Genomic DNA, 24,549 nt, shown 5'->3' on the forward strand with positions numbered 1-24,549 from the left:
CAGGCTCAAATACTCGCCCCCGCATGTTAAACTGTTGGCTTACAACTCGTAAATTAGGTCTAGACTAGAATATGCATGTATTGTTTGGGACCCCTTCTATAAGAAAGATATTAACAAACTTGAACAGATTAACAGTCTTGCAGTTCGTTTTACGTATAATCGTTATAAAAGGTCTGATTCTCCTACCGAACTAATGAACGCAAATGGAATTAGCTCCTTAGAATCTCGGAGAAAGCTTCCTAGGCTAAAATTTCTTTTTCATCTCTGGCATCAGGACTCTAAGCTGTACTCCTCTACGTACCTTCAGCCTTCAACCACTAGACCCCCACGACATCACCATTCCTGTAGGTTAACTCCCATTTTTGCACGTACAGAGAAGTTTAAACATTCCTTCTTTCGAAGAACCATAATAGATTGGAATGCCCTCCCCGGCCACATATTTTTTTCAAATGGTGTACCCCGGTCAATTGAAAATTTTCTTAACATGTTAAAATTTCAGCTGTCTGTTGTTCTCCCCATTTCAGTTGCTTGTTGTATGGCGTTATAAATGGTCTTCTTTTTTTTCCTGTTCTTCATGTTTTTCATGCATGCCTTGTATGCCAAACCTCGGCTTTACTATACCCTCGCTTTTTTCCCTTGCGCTGCTTTTATTAGTTATTCTTTACTTTTTGCTTGCAATGTTAATGTGTATCAGAATATTGTATCTGTACCCCACTCCTGCTTGGGCCTCAAAAAGGCCTGCAGTATTTTGTAAATAAATAAAAATAAAATATTACTTTCACTGTCGTATCCACTCTGTGGTTCCGACGACGTAGCGGCACCTACCATTGGGAGGCGACACCCACGGTCGTTCACAGAGGACCAAGATGTAAAACGCAAGGGCATGTAGCTGCATCACGCCCGATGTTTCAAGAGCTGGGCTTTTGAAACGACTATGGAACGGAATTATAGCTGCACTCCCGTGAAAGCTCCCACCAGTGTGAGTGACCAGTAAAACTGTTCCATAATTTGTGACTTACATCGGGAAGAGTCTACAAGTGGGAGCATTACTACGTCTGATTTCATATGATCTATGTACCCGATACCGTGCAGAGTAAAATCAAATGCGCACACCAAATCTCTTTCGAAGAAACTCTCAATACCGACACCGGAAAACGAAGGCAGTAAGGCTGTATAACAAGTGTAGGCACTGAATTGAAATAGAAACCCGACGAAACTTACCACCGCATTTCACGTTGCATTGTTTCTTAGTTTCAAAGTTATTCCCGTTGGACTTGCAACCTCCCCAAAGGAATTTTTTGCACTTGTTATATCGTACGCTGAAATACCACCTTGGTATTCCCGCCCTACAGGCACCTACATCTCTGGGCTGGTAGCACACGCAAGGCAGCTTTCGACCTAGACAATAAAACGCCATATATTATTATTTGTCTCAACTTTCAGGGGTTTATTTTAGACAAAATTTGCAATGTAAATTCGGAAAGTGAATCACTTTCTTGAAAGTTGCAACCAACTACGCCAAGTCTATATGCGCCATAATACGGGATGCGCATTTGAAAAAAGTGGCCGCTTAGACGCCCTCCATATGCGCCGCTCACGTCGTACTAGAGGAGTCGCCAAACTAATAAGCCAATTGGTGGGCTACATACAATTAAAACATAGCAAACCATACAAATATTAGAAATGAATCCGTAAGATTTACCAAAGAAAACATCTTTTATAAACCAAAAGTGCTGCATTTATGCAAACCTACATGCTACCCCTGGGGCTCGAACGAAGGGTGTTTGACGTTTTAACACTTGCTACTCTACCGCTAGTTCACTTAGGCCGAACAGCGCTGTAGAATTAGCAGTTACTCAAGGGAATAAAAGCCGTTTCCAAACGAACAAGAAGCGACGTGAAACGAGTTGCAGAGCGACTAGGAGGCCAGGTTTGTCAAACGCGCATACGCGATGTGAGGGGATTACTACATATTAGTGGCAATATACCCTTCCATAAGTCCGCGTAGCTGGCCTTCTCACTAATGTTATTAAATTTGTAAGCAGAAGACAGCTTCTTGGCCGTCATTTTCAAGCTTGCATACGGGACGACTGCCGCATTTTTGCGTTACATTCCTCTTTGGCTTATTTACTCAGGCACTCAGCTTTCGCGCACAAATTCTCTTCAGAACGAAACATTTGTGACAGCACCCCGGTGAGGCTAAGAAAATCAGAAAAAGGTCATTAGCGTCATATTTATATCCAGGTAAAGAAAAAACGTTTACCTTTGAGTTTGAGTCGTTAGAGTATTTATTATTATTTCTACAGGCAATTGGGGAAAACATGCAATACCTAGCCTCATATATATTGTGTCAGTCACTATGTGCATAACCGGACACTCCCGCAATTTATTCAAGCTGAGATACTCAATGGGTTACCTACGTGTAAATGTATATGCATGCATATTAGCCACGTTAAAAACACAGCCACTAATTATATTAAAGCAAATAAAAATGTGCGCCTGTAGACGTTTGATGGACTGCATAACAGGCATATACTTACGAAAGCATTTCCTTTCGCAAGCACACTTGGTCTTAAAATTGTTTCCATTCCGTTCGCAGCCTCCCCATATGAATTCCTTGCACTCAGTCCCATTGAAATACCATCTTCGTTTTGATGCTCTACATGGGCCGGTTTTTTTCTTCTCAAAGCAACGCTTTGGCGGTTCTGTGGCTGTGAAGAGCGGAAAAATGTGCAATTACTTTTGGGCGTAGTACCTAATCAACACATGTTTTATTATAAATAGATCATTTCGTTTTTAGTCCCTATTGAATACACAAAAAGGCATCGCGAATATTTGGTTCCTATCTGCTGCTTTGTTATTAATGGAATGATCTACTAGTGACTCGTATCAGTTGCCTTGGTTTCAAGCGGCTCCCTGCGAAAGCCACAACAGGTGACGAGAACATCTTTTTTTAAGAGAGGTTTATTTTTTTTAGACAATAGTGCAGGCCGGAATTAGGCCCAAGCAGGAGTGGAAAGATAAAAACATAGCATATCAGGCAAATGTAATTATACAATGTCTATCTTAGAAACACCAACAAAAGAATGGCAGTGACAAAAACTTTCTACATGTGAAAAAGCTGATCAATGAATGCATGCAGATTTGGGGAAGTCAACGCCGTGGCAGGAAGACTGTTCAAATCGGATATTGTTCGCGGGAAAAATGAATATTTATGAGTGTTTGTGCGGGCGAACAATGGGGTACATTTAAAGGGGTGGTATTGCCTGGTGGGCCGGGAAGAAAGACAGGTCAGATATATTGATGGGTCAATGCGAAGTTTGCGGTTCCGAAGATCGGCAAGAAATTTTAATCGGTTGATTCTTCTTCGAGATTCCAGCGTTGGAATTCTGTTGTTCTGCATGAGAGTGGAAGGTGAATCGTGTCTTTGATAACGGTCATAAATAAACCGAACTGCTGTCTCTTCTGGCGACTCTCTTCGCGGTGGTGCCGCAAATATTCTCGATATTTGCATATCCCTGTCTTCTCTCAGTCACAATTCTATTATACGCCCTCTATACTGACTAATAATTACCTTCATTACGCATGATGTTCCTCTTTTGATGCCCTCTATGATAGGACACTTGCCGCACTTACCTCAAACAATTAGTATCATAGCGGACCATGGAGTGCTGCCTGCTGCGGAAATAACAACCATCCCGGATACCTGAGAGTCTAAACCAGATAGGTTCAACCATGTTGGGAAGGCTCTTGGGTACGCAAACATCCTTCCCTTACAAGAGAAGCATCTGGCCACCCTGGTGTAGTAGTTGGCCGAGAGCTCCTTTACTTGCCAAAGAAATTTCGGCGCTCAGTACCCAGCATCTGCACAGCAACCGGCCACTGCAGTGGCCAGGCCAGCGATATAGTAAAACTTGCTAAGAATATCTGGGTACAGAGAGGCCTCCTTTGGAACTTGACCCTGGCAACGTTCAACGCACGAAACCTAGCAGCGATGGAAGCCTAGCTGTACTACAAGAGGAGCTCTTTGACATTATGTGGGATATCGTAAGGTTAAGCGAAATTATGAGAGCAGGAGAGCGATTCATGCAGCTTCGTCGCAGGCATATCTCGTGATGCAGAGGGCTCTAAGAGAAGGAACAACACAGGATGGAATCAATCCAAAGGTAAATAGCAGTAAACATAGGAAGATTTCTTCAGGATTAATAACGAGTCGCAGCCGTTGCAATGAAGCTAAACAAGCGATATAGGCTAAATATGGTACACGCTTATACGCCACCAACTATCTACGATAATAAAGCCGTAAACTTTTATGAGGACGTGGAACCAGCTATGAAAAAGGGAACAACACAGTTCACGATTTTGAGGGGGGGAATTTAACGCAAAAGTGGGTAAGAAGGAAATGCCCTAAGGTCGGTGGGAAACTATGGACTAGACAATCGCAAAGATCGGGAAGATACCTTGGTAAGATTTCTGGAATGAAATAACATGTGGTTTATGAACAAATTTCTATACAAGCGAAAGAATAGGAAAAGACATGAAAAAGCAACTATTGTACAACAAAAAATGAAGGAAGCTCACTCTAGCGCGTTAAGACCTGGAGGTCGCGAAGCTGCACGCAACCTTTAGTACCATCACCAAGGATCAAGTACAGGATTGCGGCCAAATTGCGCCATCGCAGCCGCAAGCACCTTTACTTCATCATTCTTAGGATAAGTGGAAGCTTGCTTCTCTTGTCTTGGAAGTGATACTCATTGGAAATCACCTTCGAGAGGCGTACGCTATCAAGTGTCTTTCTCGTAACGAGCAAGTGTTGCCACGATTACGGCGGACGGAGGAGTTTCTGTTGGCCACTCTTCGCCAATCTAAGTAGGTATGCTTGCCTTGAGAAATTTGCGCCGGGGACGCCGGGCGCTCACTGCGATGAAAGCCCTAACGAACGCTCGCCATTACTTTCTTGCTATTTTTAACTTTCGACACACAAAATAACAATTTGCTAAACAGCTTGACGGTTAGCAACAAAATTAACTTCATTTTAAGTGACAACCCAGGCATTGAGCAGGGCGTAGAGGTGCAAGTAAGATTCGGAGCAGCGACCACAGGATAGTTACATGACCAGTAAGCAGAATCTCAGAAGAGAAAGAGGAAACTCGTGAAAAATAAGAACCCCAGAATGGAGTCAGTCAGACACAGGGCAGAGGAGTATAAATAACTCTTCAAAACATGTTTCCGCGTCTAAACGAGAAGTAAGAGGATAGACTAGACAGCTTAAATAAAAACCTAACAACGGTAAACACAGAAACGGCAGCAAGTGTCGGAGAAGCGCATGTATGAAACAAACAGAAAAACTAAACAAACAAAAGCAGGAAATAATTTTTAAAGGTAAGAAAGTCACATCTTCAAGTAAGGTGGATCACGTTGAGTTAGCAAAGCTGTGTAAATTGAATAACAGATGTAAAACAACAAGATTCGTGTAAATACAATAGCAGTGATCTGGGAAACTCTTCAAACCGGAGGTAGCTTCAAAGCAACTAAGCAGCTAGCCATTGCCTAAAACAGAATTCACGAACTCAGAGACGAGCAGGCAAGCATTAGGCCCAACATGGACGAGAAATAAAAGTAGCAGAAAGATTCAACACAAAGTAGCATGCATGCGGCGTTAGACCAGGGGAAACTACTGGGTGTTCAAGCGTAACTGGGTGTTCCATTAGTAACTAAAGAAGAAGTTGAAAAGTCTCTCAGAGGCATAAAAGAGGAAAAACTGCAGGTTGCACTAGCATAACCATAGATCTTTTGAAAGAGGGACGAGATATTGCAATGGAAAAGCTCGCTTAACTATTTGCGGAATGCTTACGGACTCAGAGTGCCTATAGGCTGGAAAAACGCCAAAAATATTATCATTCATAAATATAGAGGTATCAAGGACCTAAATAATTACAGACCAATTAGTCAACTTTCAGATGTTTATAAGCTGTTTACCAAAGGTTTGGTTGGAGGGGATCACCCATCCTCCAAACCCAGGAAAGAATCGCAATGTAAGGGCCCTCACCGCTGGACGCAACGTTGCTCCCAAGCTCTGCAGGACAACGCCAACCAACCATCCGATCAAATCAAATAAGTAGACGGTATATATTGTTCGCCTTAAGTCCGCTCTCCGAGTTCACCCTCAGCCACAACACCAAACACGTTCTCGCTCCCCTCATCGGCAAGGCAATTCCAATCATACCCAGCGAAACGCACCGACCACAGCTGAGATTGCTGCGACAATTGCCTTTGCATCAACAATTACGCAGAAGCCAGCATTTATCGGGTAATCACAGAAGCACCACTCCGTTATGCTTGAATAACAAGCATTCTCCTCATGAGACCAAAGCGTTTAGTTACCACCTAAACGCGTTGTATGGATTCATCGATATGGCGTGCGGCTGCTCCAGTGAATAGATACAAAGACGGGCTTTCTTGCGAACAATTGCAGCTACTTGACAACATTGATCTTAGCACCACAAAAGGCCGGTACTATTTTTGACTCCCAAACTCTCTTAATGGCGATCAAATGCTTCGTGTTCACTGTAACGTTCCCGACCAATACTGCCACATTATCTGTTTTGTCACAACATAGGCCACTGTCCAAACATTTTTCCTCACAAACTAAATGCAGCTCCTGCCCATAACTCATCCCGATGACGGGCGCACCTCGACGGCATACCTCACCCTACAAGCCCTGTGGCGTCCCCGCAAGAATGTTGCACTGCCCCATCAACGAAAAAACAGAAGAAACCCCGTGGGCTCCGAGTCGATGCACTAAACATCTCGGAAAAAACTTTCAAAACTTCCAAGAATGCTCTTCTAGCACCTTCCCTCTCTCAAATCAACCATTCAAATCATCCGAAATCCTGGGCCCAATTAAGGCCCTCCACACTAATACTCCAAAGCCAAAAACAGCAAGAGGAGACCCCAGCCCCGCTTAGTATTATGAAACACTTTCATCGTTAGAATCTTATATTAAGAACTTTTATTCATGCCGCCGGGTGCAGCCGCAAGCCCAGCTACAAAAACACCAGTTTTGAACCTAAAATCTATTTGCAACTCACAGAACCTATTCGCAGCATCTGAACCCACATACACCAGAAACTGCTCGCCCACCTGAGGACGATCCTTGAATACACAAACATTTGTACAGAGCACTTCTTGAAACTCTAGACCTTTCTAGCAAGTCCTTAACGACCTCCTACTTGCTAGCCTAGCGTAACACCTTCTAAAACTATCATTGCATATTTCCGAATTAAACTACGATAGTTGTCATTCTCCTTCACTTTTCAGTAGCACGAGGTTCTCGCTCCCTCTCTACTAGCTGTACTTCAATATCATTCTTTCTTCAAAGGCTTCGAGGACTGACCAGTTTTTTTTTTCAGCAGTTATCAGGCGACCAGGATATTTGTCCTTCGGTAATCACCCCAGTTCACAGTGGTTGCACACCGTTACTTTCAGTGGCAGAAGCCCGCTCTTATTACCACAAAGGTTTAAGAATAAATTCAAAGCGGAATTTATCCTTCTCATAGATCCCTTCTCGTTGCTTCAGTCACCACTGATTGGTACATTTCCTGAGCGAGCCCCGTTTTGTACTGTTTCTATACCCAAGCGAAATAAGACGTTTGTTGGTGTCTATTGCATTACCTTTCCACGGGGCTTTCTTACTGCAGTCCTAAAAGCAGAGATTGCGCATCTTCCAATCACACAAAAAATCCTTGCAATCAAGGAATCTTAGGTAATTAAAAGTTTCCTCGATTATTCAGTCCCCTCACGTATCAAATATTTCTATTTCCCCCTCTAAGGACTTGTACTGAATTTAAGAGATCTATTGCTCTCTTATCCAATTCACTTCATGACAAGGCTTTTCTTCCTCTTGTAGTGACGAGTATTGTGAAGATAAACCTTTCGTACGTTTCTTTGAAGAAAGCCTGGTAAGTTTCTTCTATTCCTCTTTTTTAGTCCATTCTGTTACTTGTGTTGGGTCTGCTGAATAAAACATACTTTCGTATGTTAACGTGTTATTTAGCTTTCGATTGGCTTGGAGGCCTGACTGACATTTGTCGTTCTCGAGAATTGCCTGAATAAAACCGGTTATATTGCTTTTAGAAATCTAAAGTTAACTATAGCCTTAGTAAGCCGGTTGTATATAACAGAGTAGGCTGATAGGGAATTCTTAACCCCTTTGACATCATGCTTCCGAATCAGAACTGATTAAAGATTTTGCAGAGAAGTTGTGCCTTCGTGAGAGAAAGCATCCTGAACTAATTTTGAAAGCTTTTTATGTAAAACGTCGCCACATTTTAGCATTTTGGCGATTATTGTGCCTCCTCTGCCAGCCGTCTTTTTTTTATTTACCCTTCAGTACCTGTTGCAGCGTCACAAACCCACATTGTTAGATCAGTATTAATTCCATCCCTAATACTACTACTGTACAACGTTCTACAATGCGTTTTCATTGCAATTATAATTTCGCCCCTGTCGTCTGTTGCGTCACCATTTTCGTTTCGCAGTGCATATGCTCTACTCCTGTAAGCTGCAAGCTGCTTTTTGTGTTGCCGTTAATCTTTCTGCTCTGTTTCTTGTTTGTCGTGTCCTTACCGTGTTGCTGAATGAATACCGTGAAAATTTGCTTCTTGAAATTTATATCATAGCTATAATTGATATTGTTGATCTGAATGATAGATTCCTTTTTTCTAAATTATTTTAGACCTCATCAAAATTCATTGTCTGTCTATCTGTCTGTCTGTGTAGGGTTCTGTTTTTGTCATTTTAACTCTAGTGCAGTCCCTTTGACTACTTCGGTTATGTATTCAATAGGCATGAAATGAAAAACATCGTCTCCTCTCAAGATCCCAAATGTCTACTAAAGGCTTACTCCCATTCCCTGCTCATTACAGATTGAAAGTTTGGGTTCCTTCTTTTCACCGGTCTCTCCCTTGCCCTGTCACAAATACACTCATTTGGCTGCTCACTATAATCTATTCACTGCTCTGCACCATAGAGAGAACCTCTAACCCTTTAAAATACTTAGATTGATGCTCAAAATGAATTCAATTTTATTCTCTTTTATGTTTGTTTTCATTCATGCACATTTTATGTTTTTTTATATGCGGGAATGCTTCAAAATATTTCCCTGATCCTCCTCTGCCATTGTTTCGCTGTTACGAAATTGTGCAGGCGCCTAAAACAGTGCCACTCTACCAGAGAACTGTCCCGAGCGTACGGTTTTCATTCGCAAGACTCTAAGCCTGACTTGCCAGTCGGACCGGAATCTCCCGCAAGGGCACAGCACGTGTACGTGACTCTCGGCTTTGGATTCATTCTGGGAAAATATTTACCCATCAGCTCCAGAATCCTCGGTGTGGCCTCAAATGAGAATGGGCAAATGAATTGCGCATCCTGCATCACCACATGAGGCTGCTAGCCTTGATGCCAAATGAATTAAGACGTGCCAAGGAGGTGATCGCCGTCTCTTACAGCAAGCTAGTACGGCAGAAACAAATGCCGTTTCCTGTTCTACTAATCGCTCGAGCCTCTTTCGTCCTTGTTATGGCTCTTTATAGCCTGAAATACTCCTTTGCTCTACTTTGATCATGCCGTTGTGCTTGTGTGCGAAGCGTGCCACATTGTTACTTCTGTCAGCAGCACTGTAATCACGACAGACTACATTTCTGCTCAACAAACGAAACAAAAACAGCTACACCCTTCATTCCATGTCCGGCGCACTCTACACCATTATTTTACTCGCAGATTTTCGCAACACCACAAAGATCATTTGCCGTCACACTCGTAGGAATCAGACTTTTTCACCATTCTCGCACGGAATATGCTGTCCAAGTAAAACAGTCAGAAAGACTCCAATGTTTCCCAAACATGAAACTAGTTTATGCAGAATACAGAACGCATAAATGCATAATATGAGACATGATATCAACCTCATAGAAACGAGCTTTTTGCAATTCTTCTGGAACGCACAGCGGTATCATGTAAATCTGAATCAACAAGCCGGCAGTTTGCAAACCTGAACACGGAAAAATACACCATCCAAATTAAAGGATTATTTACCAGTTGACGTGTTCCTAGAACTGCACTTGTCAAAAAACCGATAAGAAGCAAAAACTCCTCCAATAAATTAGCCACATAGGCGCGCAACAGTAAGATACAGTTCCAATCCTTTAAAAATTTCAAAGATTTCTCTGACTACTTGCCTTTGCCTTCAGGTTGCTGAACATCCATCTTATTTTGTCCTGGTCCTAGATGACGAAAAAGAAGAAACACGAACGGAAGTGGAACTCACATAAAGCAAAAGAATGCGGCGCACTGAGTACAGCGTGCAATATTTTGTACACCTAAAAAAACTCGTTACGAATTTTATTACGACGTTTATAGGTTGTATTCACTGGCGAGGAACGCAGCGAACGCAAAGTAATACCTCGACTCCAATGTGAGCGCGATTAATAACCTGTCTACTGAGACCACTGTTGAGAATCGGGTTGGAACGGAGCAGACGACCCACGCTGCGCTTTTTTTTTCTGCGGCATGCTATGTCAACGGCGCTTCGGCAATGACCAAGGCCCATTTCCAGTGTTTCGAAGCGAAGGAATTGACAGGTAACTTCTCAATGCGCTAGTATTAATTGCGCTGGTAAATAGCGATATAAAACAGGAGTGCTAAAAGACGCTCCCAAGGCTGTATGTACCTGAAATATTTCGAACTACTGCAGACTACAAAAATAAACCAAACATCAAAGATGTACCATCTGCCTTCATCTTGATGACCAAAATGAAGAGTGGACTATATATGAAAAAACCAACAAGTACGCGCGTAGCATATAATTCTGGTCAGAGTCACACATATTCTCCAAAAGGGGAAAGTATCTTTCGACATTAACTATCTTTCGACATTTTGCCGTAATCCTTGAATATCTTTCGACATAACTATTTTTCTACATTTTGCCGTAATCTTTGAATAGCTCTACGAGTTGACGGCACGTCTACTAATAAAACGGCGTTTTTATAGCTTCAATATGTCTTAAAAAGCTTTTATGGCACTTTTGGTTGCTTAATATTCTCTGTAAATACGGTATCTTAGTTTGGTTTTCAAAACTTTGGGATGTTTCTTGTAGGGTATTTAAAACATTGGTAAACAAGTCGCAAACATAGTAAAATAGGCTATACGGGACTCAATAACTTTTTGGCATTCGTTTTGTGTAGTATAAATACATTGTCCTTTTCAGGTTAATTTTACCACTTATGTCAATAGATATCTTGAATTAATTTTGCTAGTTCTTGGTTCAATGCCACTTGACTTTTGGAATATCCGATTTTATTCCGTCATTTCCGCCCCGTTTTGTACATTCCGCTCTATTGTTGAATACTCCATAAAAGTTACCTTAAACACGGAATGTAGTGGAACGGCCTACGAAGAAGGTGAAACCTTACACTTAATTCATGGGTCGCTGAAGGACTGCTATGATCCCTTTGTTGCCACTACAACGCCTTCATTAGGGACGAGAACTTGATTTGATTGATTCTAGGGTTTAACGCGCCGACGCAACGCAGGCGATGAGGCGCGCCGTAGTGGAGGGCTCCGGCTTAATTTTGACCGCCTGGGGATCTTTAACGTGCGCCGAAATCTCGTACACACGGGCGTTTTTGCTTTTCGCCTCCATCGGAAAAGCGGCCGCCGTGGCCGGGATTCGAACCCGCGACCTCGTGCTCAGCAGCGCAACGCCTTAGCCACTGAGCCACCGCGGCGGGTTAATGGACGAGAACTGTATTTGCGTTACTTCAGAGACAACACGTCTGATAACCGCCGTTATTCTTACCCGTTACCTTCTACCAACTCCCACACTAATGTCTTCGTAGGCACGAGAGTAAACTTTCAAAAGCCTCCACGCGCCACGAAAAAGCAGAATGTGGATGCCTACGGAGCTTTCTCTGTATTGGCCTTTGCGCGTGTACTTCGAACACTAACGGGGCTTGCTGTACGGTGCCTTGCTTATCGCTTGAGACTGACGGTGGCCTCGCTGAGAGTACGGTATTTACGCCTGTATTTCCAAATGGTATTTCAGCCAGGGAAGCGTTTTTTGTTGTAATGGTTTACATCCTTTTCGATCTGAAATTGGACACTGCCTTGAGCCCCGCACTGACCCCGATATCTGTCATGCACGGCGTGTGCGGAACAAAAATTTTGTTCATGGCTTTGCATAGGATTTAAAACCGCATCAAGCCAACTCTTGTGATTGTAGAATATGTCATTTTTGTCTATATAACCTCCTGCTCAAGAAAAAAGATTCGGCCTCTAAAAACATTTATCGACATATCATATCTTTTCTCTCTTTACCACGTTGCTATGGCCTCGATATTTGTGAAAAAAAAACGACCGACAGGCATTTCTTGCCTTCATTCTCTATCTCGCTATGTACAGGCTGTATGTTGCTCCTCTTCTAACATTACACGAAAAGGCTATTCGTTTCAGTATGGTTTCCGTAACTACGCTTCCAGCGTACAAATTTTTGTAATATTTTACGTTACTCTAGCTATCTCATGTGTTGTTGATAGACCAAAGAAGTCTTAAGAGATATTTATAATGTTTTAAGCAACTGTGTTAAATATAGTATGAACAATCGTCAAATGGTCAGTGGAATTAGTCATTGCGCCTTGATGGCATAAAGTAACTTTTCGTCTATTATCTTTTCTAAATTCAGTTGGTTGACTTGGTTGCGGGAAATCTGAGATGTCGGAAAAAGGGGTAGCTTATAACCTTAGAAAGAACTTGTATGCAAAATAGCGTGGTAACCAGTAACTATTTCATGTCATCCTTGACATCACTGATCTGAAATAGTATCAATTTTGCGCGTTTCAAGACAGCTTTTCTTGGTCTTCCTCACCCTTACTTCTGAAGTCTACCCCTTGCTAAGTGCAACTTTACCTCCGCTACCCCCTACATCTTTTCCGTTCTCATGTGTACCATATTCTCATCCACACCCCCCCTTCATCTTGGCTGCTCCTCAGCGTTTTGCACCACAGTCACAATTGGCTCTTATATGCAAGTTGATTCCATCGATTTTTGCGTGGTTTGTGGTTTTAACTTATCTATTTTCTGATTCTTTGTTTCCAAGACGTTTCAGCATCGTCAAACGCGTTTTATATCTGCACAAACGCAAGGACTATACCCCTCAGTTATTACGACCTTTTATGCCTACGTTTCGTGCTGTATGCTCGTCTGCAAACTCTTCACCCACTACTGCGATTTCAAGATTTCTGCTGCTGCCCTTCTAGCGTGGCACTGCAACCGGGAACCTGTCCAGATAGGGCTACTCATTTGTCTTGACTGGTGAAATTATAGACCCACCGCGCTACCGCGAAGTCCCTCAGATGGTCAGTTGCTGTGAGAGAAAACTTTACATGCACCTGAAATGCAGACGTGCCTCTCCACACTAAATCTTTAGAGCTCTCTCGGAAACTTCTAAGTAAAAACAATCGTCCCGGTCAAGGATATAACCCACAGCATAACTCCTAATTAGAGCAGTCCCTTAACCAACTTACCTAACCAGGAAGCTAGCCGTTTGTAGCGCCAGAGTGAATTCGTTAGAACTCGAAAAATGAGCACTAATTCAATCGACCAGATCGGGGGAATCCCCAAAGCAGAGTGAGTTTCTGCGAGAAAAATTTAGGCATTCTTCTGAAACGCAGCCGTACGACTACAAAGGAACGCTGAAGACTTCTCCAAAACTTAGCACTGGCAGAAAACTTTGTTCGTGTCCAAGATTCCAATGAGTCCACCCACTAATTAGGTAATCGTTCTAACAACTCAGAAAACTAGAAGGTTAGCTGTTTGAAGCCTATAAGCCGTTTGTAGCTGTACAACTCTCCTTTGTAGCCGTACGCCTGCATAGGAGGTGGATCTCAAACTTTCCCTCGCAGATTAATACCACCACACAAAATGTCCCCCAGACCATCATGAAAAAAGCGAAAGCACTAATTTCCTTTGTAATAGTTCTTCATGTATGTCTCTTATGGTAGACCATTATTGTTTGGTTTTCGCGTAGAAGGATGCCACAAAACATAAGGCACAATAAAAACAACGTTCAAGGGCAAGAGAAATCAAAGCTTAAGAGTCGAAGCAAACTCAACTCCTGTTTAGAAAATTACGGCAACTCTATAAATGTTTGCAATACTAGCTCTAGTTTTCAATTATGAGTTCAAGTCGCCTACGAAAAACACACAGATTTTTTCTGCGTGAAAATAAATTTGCAACTGCCTGGGGACCTAATAACATGGCAAATACCCACTCAACATCTCTTTCAAAGTTCGTGACCGTGTAGTGTCTTGCAAAGCACAGAGGGAAACAATTTTTTTCCGAAATTAAAATTTCAGGGTTGAAAGGGCATTAGTATGCTCTAATCGAGCCAACCGGTCTCATATCTCATATGAGACCGAAAGGTGTCTCATATGCTGTTTCCTACAAAATTTTAAAAATTTACAAATAGATTGCAAGAAATATACCATTTTTAAACGAGGCAATGATTGTCGGCAGCTTGTGACAAACACATCGCAATCACATCGCAAGCAATCACATCGGCAGCTTGTGACAAACAAAAAGGTTGCCCAAAATTTAGGCACGCATACGAGTAACACAAGATAACTGTTAGCTCTATTTACGAACTTGAAAAACGATCTGACTACTTGCCTTCTTCCACAGGAATCTTCTCATCCACCTCTTTCTGTCCGTTATCTGCAGGACCAAGTAAAATATCCCCAATTAGTGAAGGTAACTTAGCTTTATTTCACCATCATCATTACCCTCATCAGCTTAAGGACGTTAGCCTCTCCCATTAAACTCCTCCCGAACCAGTCCTGCGCTTCCCGAGCTCATTCCTTGCCTGCGATTTCCTCTTCTCTTCTCTTCATCAAATTATCAGCCCTCCCCTTCTTCTCGACCTGGCTTTCGGCGGCCATTCTCTATCCATTGTGGTCCAACGGTTACCAGTTCGTTCACTACATTGGCCGCCTAAGGCTGTTTTTTTTTTCTATATTCGAACATCTAGAACTATAGTTTGCTAGAATCCCGGTTTCCTCTTTGATCCAAGGTGGTCGTTCCCCGTCCCTTCATTCATAGTTTCGTCTTCATTCTTTCCTCTGTAACTTCCGTCATTTTTCGTTCCATGGCCCCCTACGGGCTTGCCTTTGCTTCTAATCTATGCGAGCTCTTACATAATCGGAAGGGAATAAGGGTCTGTCTAAATTCAAGCTGATTCCCAACCGACTAAGTTTGCTTTCCAGTTGTTTACTAAGGCGCCATGTTTCCGCTCGGTATGTCATTACCCGTAGCAGACATTCGTTACACACCAATCTCTTCAGCGATACATGTAGCTTACTTTTCATTATTTGTGAGTACTTGGACAGGGCAATCCTGCCCCATCCTATCCAGCACCGGATTGCGATCTCGTGGTTGGGATCAGTGCTTACTACCTTTCCCAGGTAGTTATATTCTTGTTCTTGTTCTAACGTTTCCTTACCTATGTCGCGGAGCGCGCATTCTGCACGTTCATTTATCATTACTTGAGATGTATTCATATTTATTTTTAGCCCCACGGCGGAGCCTCTTGATTGTAGTTGCTGAAGCATTTTTTGCCGTGGTTCTGCAGACTCATTGAGCAAGGCTATGCCGTTTTCAAACATCAAATGGCTTAAGTATTCCCCGTTTAACTGAAACTGTACGTTTTCCCAGTCAAGCATGCCTAATAACCCCTGCAGAAATGCTGTAAACAATTTTGGCGAGCCGGCCTTCCAGAACTTGAACTTCTTTTCGCTTTGCTTGTGATGGATTATCCCGCCGGTACATCTTTCTATATGTACTCTAAATATCTTCAGTAGGCCTCTTCGATTCTGCCTTCCTTTAACATTTCCAACGCTGACGCAGTGTCGATTGAATCTAGTGCTTTTTCACAGTCTATAAATGTCTTGTCAGGGATTCCTTATAGTCTGCGTATTTCTCTATGACGATTGATAGCATGGATGTTATCCATTATTCTCTAAACCCGCCTGTTCCCTAGGACATTGTTGTAAATCTAGGCTGTCGGCCACGCGGGTAGCTACCACCATGGTAAGCGGCTGGTATACAATTGAGAGTAGGCTTATGGGTCGTTAATTCTTGATTCTTTGGTATCTCCCTTCTTGGGAATTGGAATTATGTTGGAGTTTTTCAAGCTCTAGACAATTTTAATGACATCAGAATTATCAAAATAGTTTAACAAGCTTTTTTTACAACTTAGGCAAAATATTTGACTACTTGCCCTCTTCCTCAAAAAATTTCGCCTCCGCCTTCTTCCCGATTTTCCAAGACCAAGAAAGATACCGCCCGTCAGAAAGCACAGAACAGGAGTGCTATCTTGCATACCTTCCATTACATATAAAAAGACTGAATTGTTTTGTTTTTAAACTTTATCACCGCCTAATTTTTGGAAAACTACACGAAAAACAATCTTTGTCCGAAAGACCAATAATAAACGAAAAGGTTTACAACGTGCTGTGACCGCAACAATTCATCACCATAACACCCATTACTGCTATTTACTTTCCGAAGCTTTTTAAAATAGTTAACTCAAACTACAGCATGCCATAGTGTTTGTTTTTACACTCTTCCTTACTATTAAGGTGTACTCGCCGAAAAAATTGTGATGACTACCTTTAAATTGCAGAATGCCCTTGGGCTTGTTTTCATAGCCTTCCTTACTTTTATGGTGTATTCGCAAAAAAATTCTGATGACTGGCTTTGTTTCACCTAAACCAATAAACACGTTCAGTTTCATTGTGCTCGCTTATTCTGTGCCCGCAGCGTCTGTTTTATTCGCAGCCACTTCCCATTGCACTGAAATCTGTGGCACTAAATAAAAGTAACAGTTGTGAACCACCATTCCCTCAAGAAATAACGCAACCCTCTGTAACTGTCTCTAAAAATGTCAGTGTCAAAGACTGAAAACGCATAAATAAACTTTACAAATGCATACATCTTCAGCGTTTGCTCTGAGTTTATATCGCGGAATATTGCCGCATGCCTGGGACAATCTCCCTGTTTGGGTATGTGCCTTTCGGAACATTGGGTCTGAGAAGAAGAAGAGGCTTGGGTGCTGCCACGGCAGCTCTGCTTGTGCGTCAGCTTCGGTGCCGTCTGTAGGTCTTTTAGGTCGAGTAAATACTGTTTTTCTACCTTTATTCGTGACATTTGTGGTGGAGGTGCGGGGTAATCCCATGCACTTCGAGCCAGGCGAGTTTACCGACCCACGCGAGTGGCATCTGGAGACAACACCAGTGCACAAGTCAAGTCGCCGCATTCGAGGTCTACCACCAGAATTTGGCCTGCTGGTGAAGCCTCCACGCGTAATGACAACCACTACGGCTTGCCAAACCAATGAGGGCAGCGGAGCCTTCTCGCCGCTGGTGGTGCACTTGCCGCACACACCGCGGCCGTTCCACGGCGACGTCTTCGAAGACGTCGAGGACTGGCTCGATCATTTCGATCGGGTCGCTGCGTTCAATGAGTGGGACGACACACGTAAGCTGAGAAGCGTTTACTGCTCCCTCCGTGAGTCGGCACAGACGTGGTACGAAAACCACGCGCCTACATTTACAAGCTGGTTGGAGTTTCGGCGGCAATTGCTCGAAGACTTCAGAAATAGTGAGCGGAAGGAAAAGGCCGAGATTGCTCTACAGTCCAGGGCGCAAAAACCAAACGAGAGCGTCTCTATGTTCGTCGAGGACATGACGCGCTTGTTTCGGCGAGCTGACCCTGGTATGAGTGAAGCAAAAAAGGTTCGCCACCTTATGCGGGGTGTGAAGGAACAGCTATTCGCTGACCTTGTACGCAGCCCGCCAACAACGGTTGCTGACTTCGTTCGGGAAGCGACCTCAATGGAGCGGGCCCTGCAGCAGCGCAACATGCAGTACGGGCGTCAAGCCAGTGTGGCCGCCTGCGCTTCAGCGGTCAACGATGAACACGCTCTCCGGGAGCTCGTGAGGAGCGTCGTGCGTGAGGAACTGCGGCTTCTTCAACAGGGTGACTGCCGACCAAATTTCGCTGCCTTTACCGACGTCGTCCGAGACGAAGTTCGGCGAGCAATGGGACCCGCGGCACCGGCCGATGTTGCAAGCCCTGTTCGAACGTACACGGATGTGTATCCTATGCTGGCTCCAACAGTGGAACATCGCACTTACACGGACGTGGTGCGCACGCCGACCTCGGCACCGCCCGGTTGTTACCAACTGTGACACAACCGTTCGGACGCACGTTGAACCCGGCCACACGGTATGAACCAAGACGTCTCGAACGGAAAGCGACCGTGTGGCGCACATCAGACAATCGGCCCCTGTGCTACCATCGTGGTGAAGAAGGCCACGTGTTCCGTCACTGCCCTTACCGCCGCCTGGGACTTCGCGGGTTCTCGCCGAACGCACCTCGACCGCGCTACGGGGAACGACCCCGAGAAATCGAGGAGTACCTTTCCGCCCACGAGCTGACGTCAACTTCGCCCGCTACTCATCAGTCCCGAACGCCTACCCCTCGCAGGTACTCATCACCGATCCGTCCCGGCTCTCCTCGATCTGGCGGGAACCGGTCTCCGAGCCCACACCGGGGAAACTAAACCCAGCGACCTCCGATGCTTTCTCAGGGGCTCGCTGGGTTTCTTTCTCAGGGAGGGGGTAATGCCGCATGCCTGGGACAATCTCCCTGTTTGGGTATGTGCCTTTCGGAACATTGAGTCTGAGAAGAAGAAGAGGCTTGGGTGCTACCACGGCAGCTCTGCTTGTGCGTCAGCTTCGGTGCCGTCTGTAGGTCTTTTAGGTCGAGTAAATACTGTTTTTCTACCTTTATTCGGGACAATATATCAGAGCACAAAGACACACATGAGCTCTCATAGTCAAGTAGCTCCAGATACTGTTTTCTTCAGTTTACAAATCACAAGAAAACTTTCACCACTTGCCTTTTACTTGAGGAATATTGCCTTGCACCTCGTTCTGTTGTTGTCCTGCAGAACCGAGGAAAATATACAAGTCAGGGAAGAGATTCCAAGTTTGCTTGCACTAGCCGTTCTACTGGTCAGTGGCGACAGTATAAGGCAGCCCAAAAAAGTTCTCATAATTGTAACTAGATTTGAACAGCAAATCCTATTCTTGGCTTTACAACTAAACGAAATCTCATATATATTGCACTTTTTTCCTCTGTATTTGCAGGAATGTAAGTTGGTGAATACTTTATCAGCACAGGGCTTGCTGCGTACCCTATCTTTCAGTGTTCGTCTCACAAAGCATCACCCTCGTAAGTGCTACGTTTTTTTCTAACCCGTCTTGCAGAAAATGGTACATGCTGACACTTCATTACTACAGAGTGACCTGTATAATCTTCCTACTTGGTCCAACACACATAAAAGGCTAAAGGCTTTTGAATACTGCTAGTGTATGCAATAACATTTTCTCGGCACGGTAATCACTGATATTTATGACTACCACATTCAAGCCTTATATTCGATTTTGATACTTCTTACAAATATTTAGGAACTGAACCAACAACCTCTATTAGCAACTGCATGTAAATTATACTGTAACAACGCTATTCGACTGTTTGGATACTTGAACAGGTTTTTCTATGACACCTGCACATCTTAAGTTTCTGCTGGCCACAAAAACAAACAATAAATAAACAAACCCATACATGATTCGCGGCAGTATTAAACTTTGTTTCGTCTTCGTCTTTCATACTTGTACTGAGCGCGACCCTGATGGATTATCTCATTTCATCCTAGTATCGCTACAAACCCATTACGTGGTCTATGCCTGGACGCCTTTTTTACCCTGTGATATTCACCTTGAACCATTTTAATTCTTTCGGAGCACGAAAATACCACCTGATCATCAGCATTTCACGCAATGTATCCTTTGAATGCAGACCATAAAACCAAAATTCTTTCGGCACTGTCATATGTAACTCCCTGTATCAACCAGGGTCATAAAGCCGACATTCCACACTGGGACACCGACCTACTACTTGCTTCAAATACTGCTAAGGAATGCAGTCACCTACCACCCTCGATAGCTAGCATGATCGATGTCTTCATTTAGGCCGCCATTCAAGATCTCTTTCATTCGCAATGACTGCAGCAATGCCCCCAATGTTGTGTATTTCACCCGCACTTTTGTTTTGACTACTGTGTCTTTGCCGCTATTGTGCATTGTTTATTTACAATTTTTTGCGACACACCACTCCTCTCTATACATCTTCGTAGTACACATCGGCGTGACCTTGCAAGTGGAAATGAAAAGGCATGGAAGGTACTGCAAATGGCGCATAACAAATGAGGTCAATATCTGTATCCCAACCTCAATGAACATACGCCAGCGACGCGAACGCCGTGTTGAATCGCCCGGCTTTTGTGGCACCAACGAACGCACAGCGTCGTGCGATTGATATGTCTTCATCTAATCGTCAACACCCTCTCCTTGTTTGTTATGACTTTTTAAAGCATGAGTTCGTATAGTGATTTCCTTTAAGCATGGGTTAGCGCTGGTGTTGGCAAGAAATATTTTTGTTGTTTTGCGCCAGTAATAATTATCAAGAACAGCTTATGTTTCTGTTCAACTGATCAGCATGATAAACTGACAAAAGTCCCTAAAAATGCAGGATATTTTAGTTTTCTTTTTTGTTACATCCGGTTTTGTTCTTCCGGTTCACCCCGGGCTGTTGTTTTACTCACGAATATGCGGCAACACACGGAAAGCTTTTTTATTAGAGACTTTAACGAAGTTAGTTTTACCCACCACTTCAGTGGTGACTACGGCATCCATGTTTAACTGCCTGCAAAAGCAGGTTGTTTTAACATCTAGAACAAGTGCGAATGATCCACCGAACAAATTTTATCAGTTGTCTTGTCTTCGTAGCACAATAGATGCATAAGCATGGAGTCTAAAAAATTCTGGCTTTAGAATTGTTGCGTTCTTTTAGTCTTCGTTCCTGTAGACTCAGTCAGTGCAGTCTTTTCATATATCAGTCTTTAAACCACCCCTTAATGACGTGGTTTGTTTGCCTTAAACCGCAGTTAGCGACGGCCCTGCCAAAGCGGTGCGATAAGGCGAAGGTGAAGCAGGCGTTTCACTCAAGTAATTCACGTGGTAACGCAGCGGTGAAACTCCGAGAAAGCGAAGCGATACGAACGAAAGGCATACTTTGCACTTCGCTGGCTGAACGTCACTGTAGGGTCATGAATTACCCTAAACGACGTAGCGTAGTAGAGCAGCTGTAAAAAAACGCTGCCTATACTGACTAGAAAAACCAGCCTGAATACTTGCCTTCTCCTCCAGAATTGCCCGTTTCCGCCTGTGGTGTTCTGAATCCTGGAGAACGGAAAAAGTAACGGTTGTCAGGGGGCAGAAATAATGCAAAGCAAATTTATACAGTCCCCAGAGCGGTGTTGTCCCGTAAAGAATGCTCGTTGGACTTGTCGATCCCAAAAAAGAACGCGTTTAGGTTAAAACGAGTTCCAAATAGTCCTACCTAATTCCAACTACGGAACTTAACCAAAGGTCACCCTAAGGACATTTATCTGTCACCACAATTGGCAGAAATGCACACCGGTACCTATATAAATACGCAGTAGATTAATAAATGAGCAGTAGTCAGTAAGGACTGACTAATATTTTGCCAATATTTTGCTATAACCTTGCTGCCTCTTTTCTTCCTCAAACCAGATGTGTTGGCTTTTCCAAAATTTCAATGAATGTGTTCCTTCTTCATAAAATTATTTGGAACCATACGAGAAACTGAAATATAAAAAATTTCGACCGGTACATATATTCGACATACTACCGGTTTCTGATTTACTGTACGTTTTATGCAATGAAAACAAACTCCATTAATTCGATGGTGCACTTCGGGATGAGGGGGCCATACTATGCAAGCTTAATATGCACTATAGGCACTTGGAAAAAACGTGTCTGGAAAAGGCGACACCAGAAATGTCAACTGAAATAGCTATAACTAGTGAAAATAGTACGGTGCTATTTATGAAACAATCATACGATGCACTTATTAGAAGTTCGCCCTGAATAAATCGAGTAGAAAATTATTTCGAACCACTGAAGCTTGCCCTTGAATATAAAGATAACCTCATAATTTTCAGGAAGGCAACATTACTCCAACAAAAGATGGCTGCGTACCACAGAAGATCTTTACGGCGTGACTGAGGACAAAATCGAAAGCCACGGCTTTTGACAAGAAGTACTGTTTGCCTAGAAGAAGTCTATCTAAGTAGCATTGTAGGCCTTGTATCTAAGTAGCCTTGTGAAGTAGTCTATCTAAATAGCCTCTTCCGCAGGCTAATCCTTTGTGTGGAGGTGGCGGCTCATTGTGTGGAGGTGGCGGCTCAATAAATACCTTTCTCAATCAAACGGCTAGCAAAAGTTAACTTTCACTACTTCTGCTAGAATTTGCGGAGAGGCTGCAGAGCTTACAACTAAAGTGAGTGAAGTCAAAACTAATAACATTTGCCTATCGGTAAATATATTTTTCACCAGAAGCTGTGCCAACAATAAAATGATTTTCGCCATCTTGATCATTTACAAATTACTACACAGCAATACTTTATTCTATTTAATACGCTTCAGGGCATCCTTGGGTTCGAAAATATCTGACTGCCATTTTGAAATTGTTTAGAGGTCTTGTAGCTTGTGGCGAGGGCTGGAAAAATGTTTTAGAGTACACCATGCACGCCCCCGTTAAATTAAGGGCGTAGCATTTCTACCATTTCCCACAAACAAATATGTCAGAAAGTGTCTGGTGATCTCCTCCACGCGTCCGTTTCCGATTATCACAGGGCCCACGTTTTCCTCAAAAAGGCATGCGTTCATTCATTATTCCTTGAGGATAACAAACTTTCGTTAAAAAACGAAATTCAATTCCAAAACCAGTGAAGGAAAAAACCGCATGGCCAGTTGTATCAATTAACATTCACCTCCATGGAAATATTTATGGTTAAGATAATCACACATGGTTAGTTCGTGATTCCACGTGTTGTTACTGGCAATAAAACGGCGGGATTTGAACCAGCGAACTTCAAATTCCGGTGTACTCTTCACGCATTGTAATCTGTCTAATTACGACATAATACGCCTCGGTGATCTCAGGAAACGGTTACTCAGATAAGTTTGGAATGTTCCACATACCCAGACGCGGGTGTTGCAAAGAAAAGTCAAACATTGAGTGCAACAGTATATGCCTAACCAGACAACGCAGAAAAAAAAGCCCGATTGGTTCATTAAAACGGTTGATTTTTTAGTGCAAATGATGACCATTTTTAATTTTGAAGAAATAATTTAGATATTAGGTAAATAAATAAAATCATAGCGTTTCAGTAGGCGCTTTCACGCTAATTACATTTGACCTCACTGCTATTTTATGCGCTTGGCAGCCGCCAGCCAGAAACTCCACCAAGAAATATTACTGGTTGATTGTGGTCTTCTCTCTGGATGTGTTGCACCACTTGATCCCCAACAAGAAATTGTCATACATATATTGATTGATTGATTGATTGATTGATTGATTTATTGATTGATTGATTTATTGATTTATTGATTGATTGATTGATTGATTGATTGATTGATTGATTGATAGATTGATAGATTGATTGATTGATTGATTGATTGATTGATCGATTGATTGATTGATCGATTGATTGATTGATTGATTGATTGATTGATTGATTGATTGATTGATTGATTGATTGATTGATTGATTGATTGATTGATTGATTGATTGATTGATTGATTGATTGATTGATTGATTGATTGATTGATTGATTGTGGAGTTTAACGTACCGACGCGCTGTAGTGGAGTGCTTTGGATTAATTTTGACCACCTGGGGGCCTTTAACGTGCACCGAAATCGCGTACACATGGGTGTTTTTGCATTTCGCCTCCATTAAAAAAGTGGCCGCCGCGGACGGGAATTGAACCCGCGTCCTCGTGCTCAGCAGCACAACGCCACTTAGCCAGTGAGCCACCACGGCGGGTTTATCAGACATATAACTATATTTGACTGCTCCTTTTATGCGTCCCTGATGAAATTGCCGAGCCGGAGATGGAGAAGTTCACAGCGAAGCTTCTGTATACGTCTAGCCTATTCATCCATCTGCGGTATGTCGTACGTCACGCAAGGATAAGAGCAGGTTCTAGTGCCACCGATAAAGGCAGCAATGGTTTCGCAGAGGCGGGTTTCTTTTTTCTCCCTAGGGTAGGTATCCTCCCGCTGCTATTTCTTTGCGCGAACGGTAGAAATTGCGCGGCGACGGCGCGACCATTCTTATGTGAGTCCCTGTTTACGTTCGATCCTACCCAAACGAACAACAGCTTAACTCTTTCACCAGATTTTACAATGCCCGGAACTGGATTACATTTTATCATATTGTTGCATCCTTGCGGTAAAAACGAAGTTTTTCACCGTCTCACAGGAATTGAGGGAGCTACTAAA

At 43.1% G+C, this 24,549-nt stretch overlaps 1 protein-coding gene across 4 annotated transcripts in view; it reads right to left on the reverse strand.

Annotated features, from left to right (window-relative positions):
- The window catches only part of LOC144150174 (uncharacterized), a 181,612-nt gene that overhangs the window by 39,051 nt on the left and 118,012 nt on the right, over nucleotides 1-24,549 (reverse strand). For all 4 annotated transcript variants that reach the window (XM_077682016.1, XM_077682015.1, XM_077682018.1 and 1 more), the window contains 6 exons: nucleotides 21,375-21,419; nucleotides 19,016-19,060; nucleotides 14,725-14,769; nucleotides 10,239-10,283; nucleotides 2,541-2,711; nucleotides 1,222-1,398 (listed from right to left, as the gene is read on the reverse strand). In XM_077682016.1, coding sequence (XP_077538142.1) covers nucleotides 1,222-1,398; nucleotides 2,541-2,711; nucleotides 10,239-10,283; nucleotides 14,725-14,769; nucleotides 19,016-19,060; nucleotides 21,375-21,419 — 528 coding nt within the window. The remainder of the gene's footprint in view (nucleotides 1-1,221; nucleotides 1,399-2,540; nucleotides 2,712-10,238; nucleotides 10,284-14,724; nucleotides 14,770-19,015; nucleotides 19,061-21,374; nucleotides 21,420-24,549) is intronic.

This window comes from Haemaphysalis longicornis, unplaced genomic scaffold (assembly GCF_048455015.1).
Source record: "Haemaphysalis longicornis isolate Haplotype H1 unplaced genomic scaffold, Haemaphysalis longicornis Haplotype H1 scaffold_8, whole genome shotgun sequence".
Lineage (NCBI taxonomy): Eukaryota > Metazoa > Arthropoda > Arachnida > Ixodida > Ixodidae > Haemaphysalis > Haemaphysalis longicornis.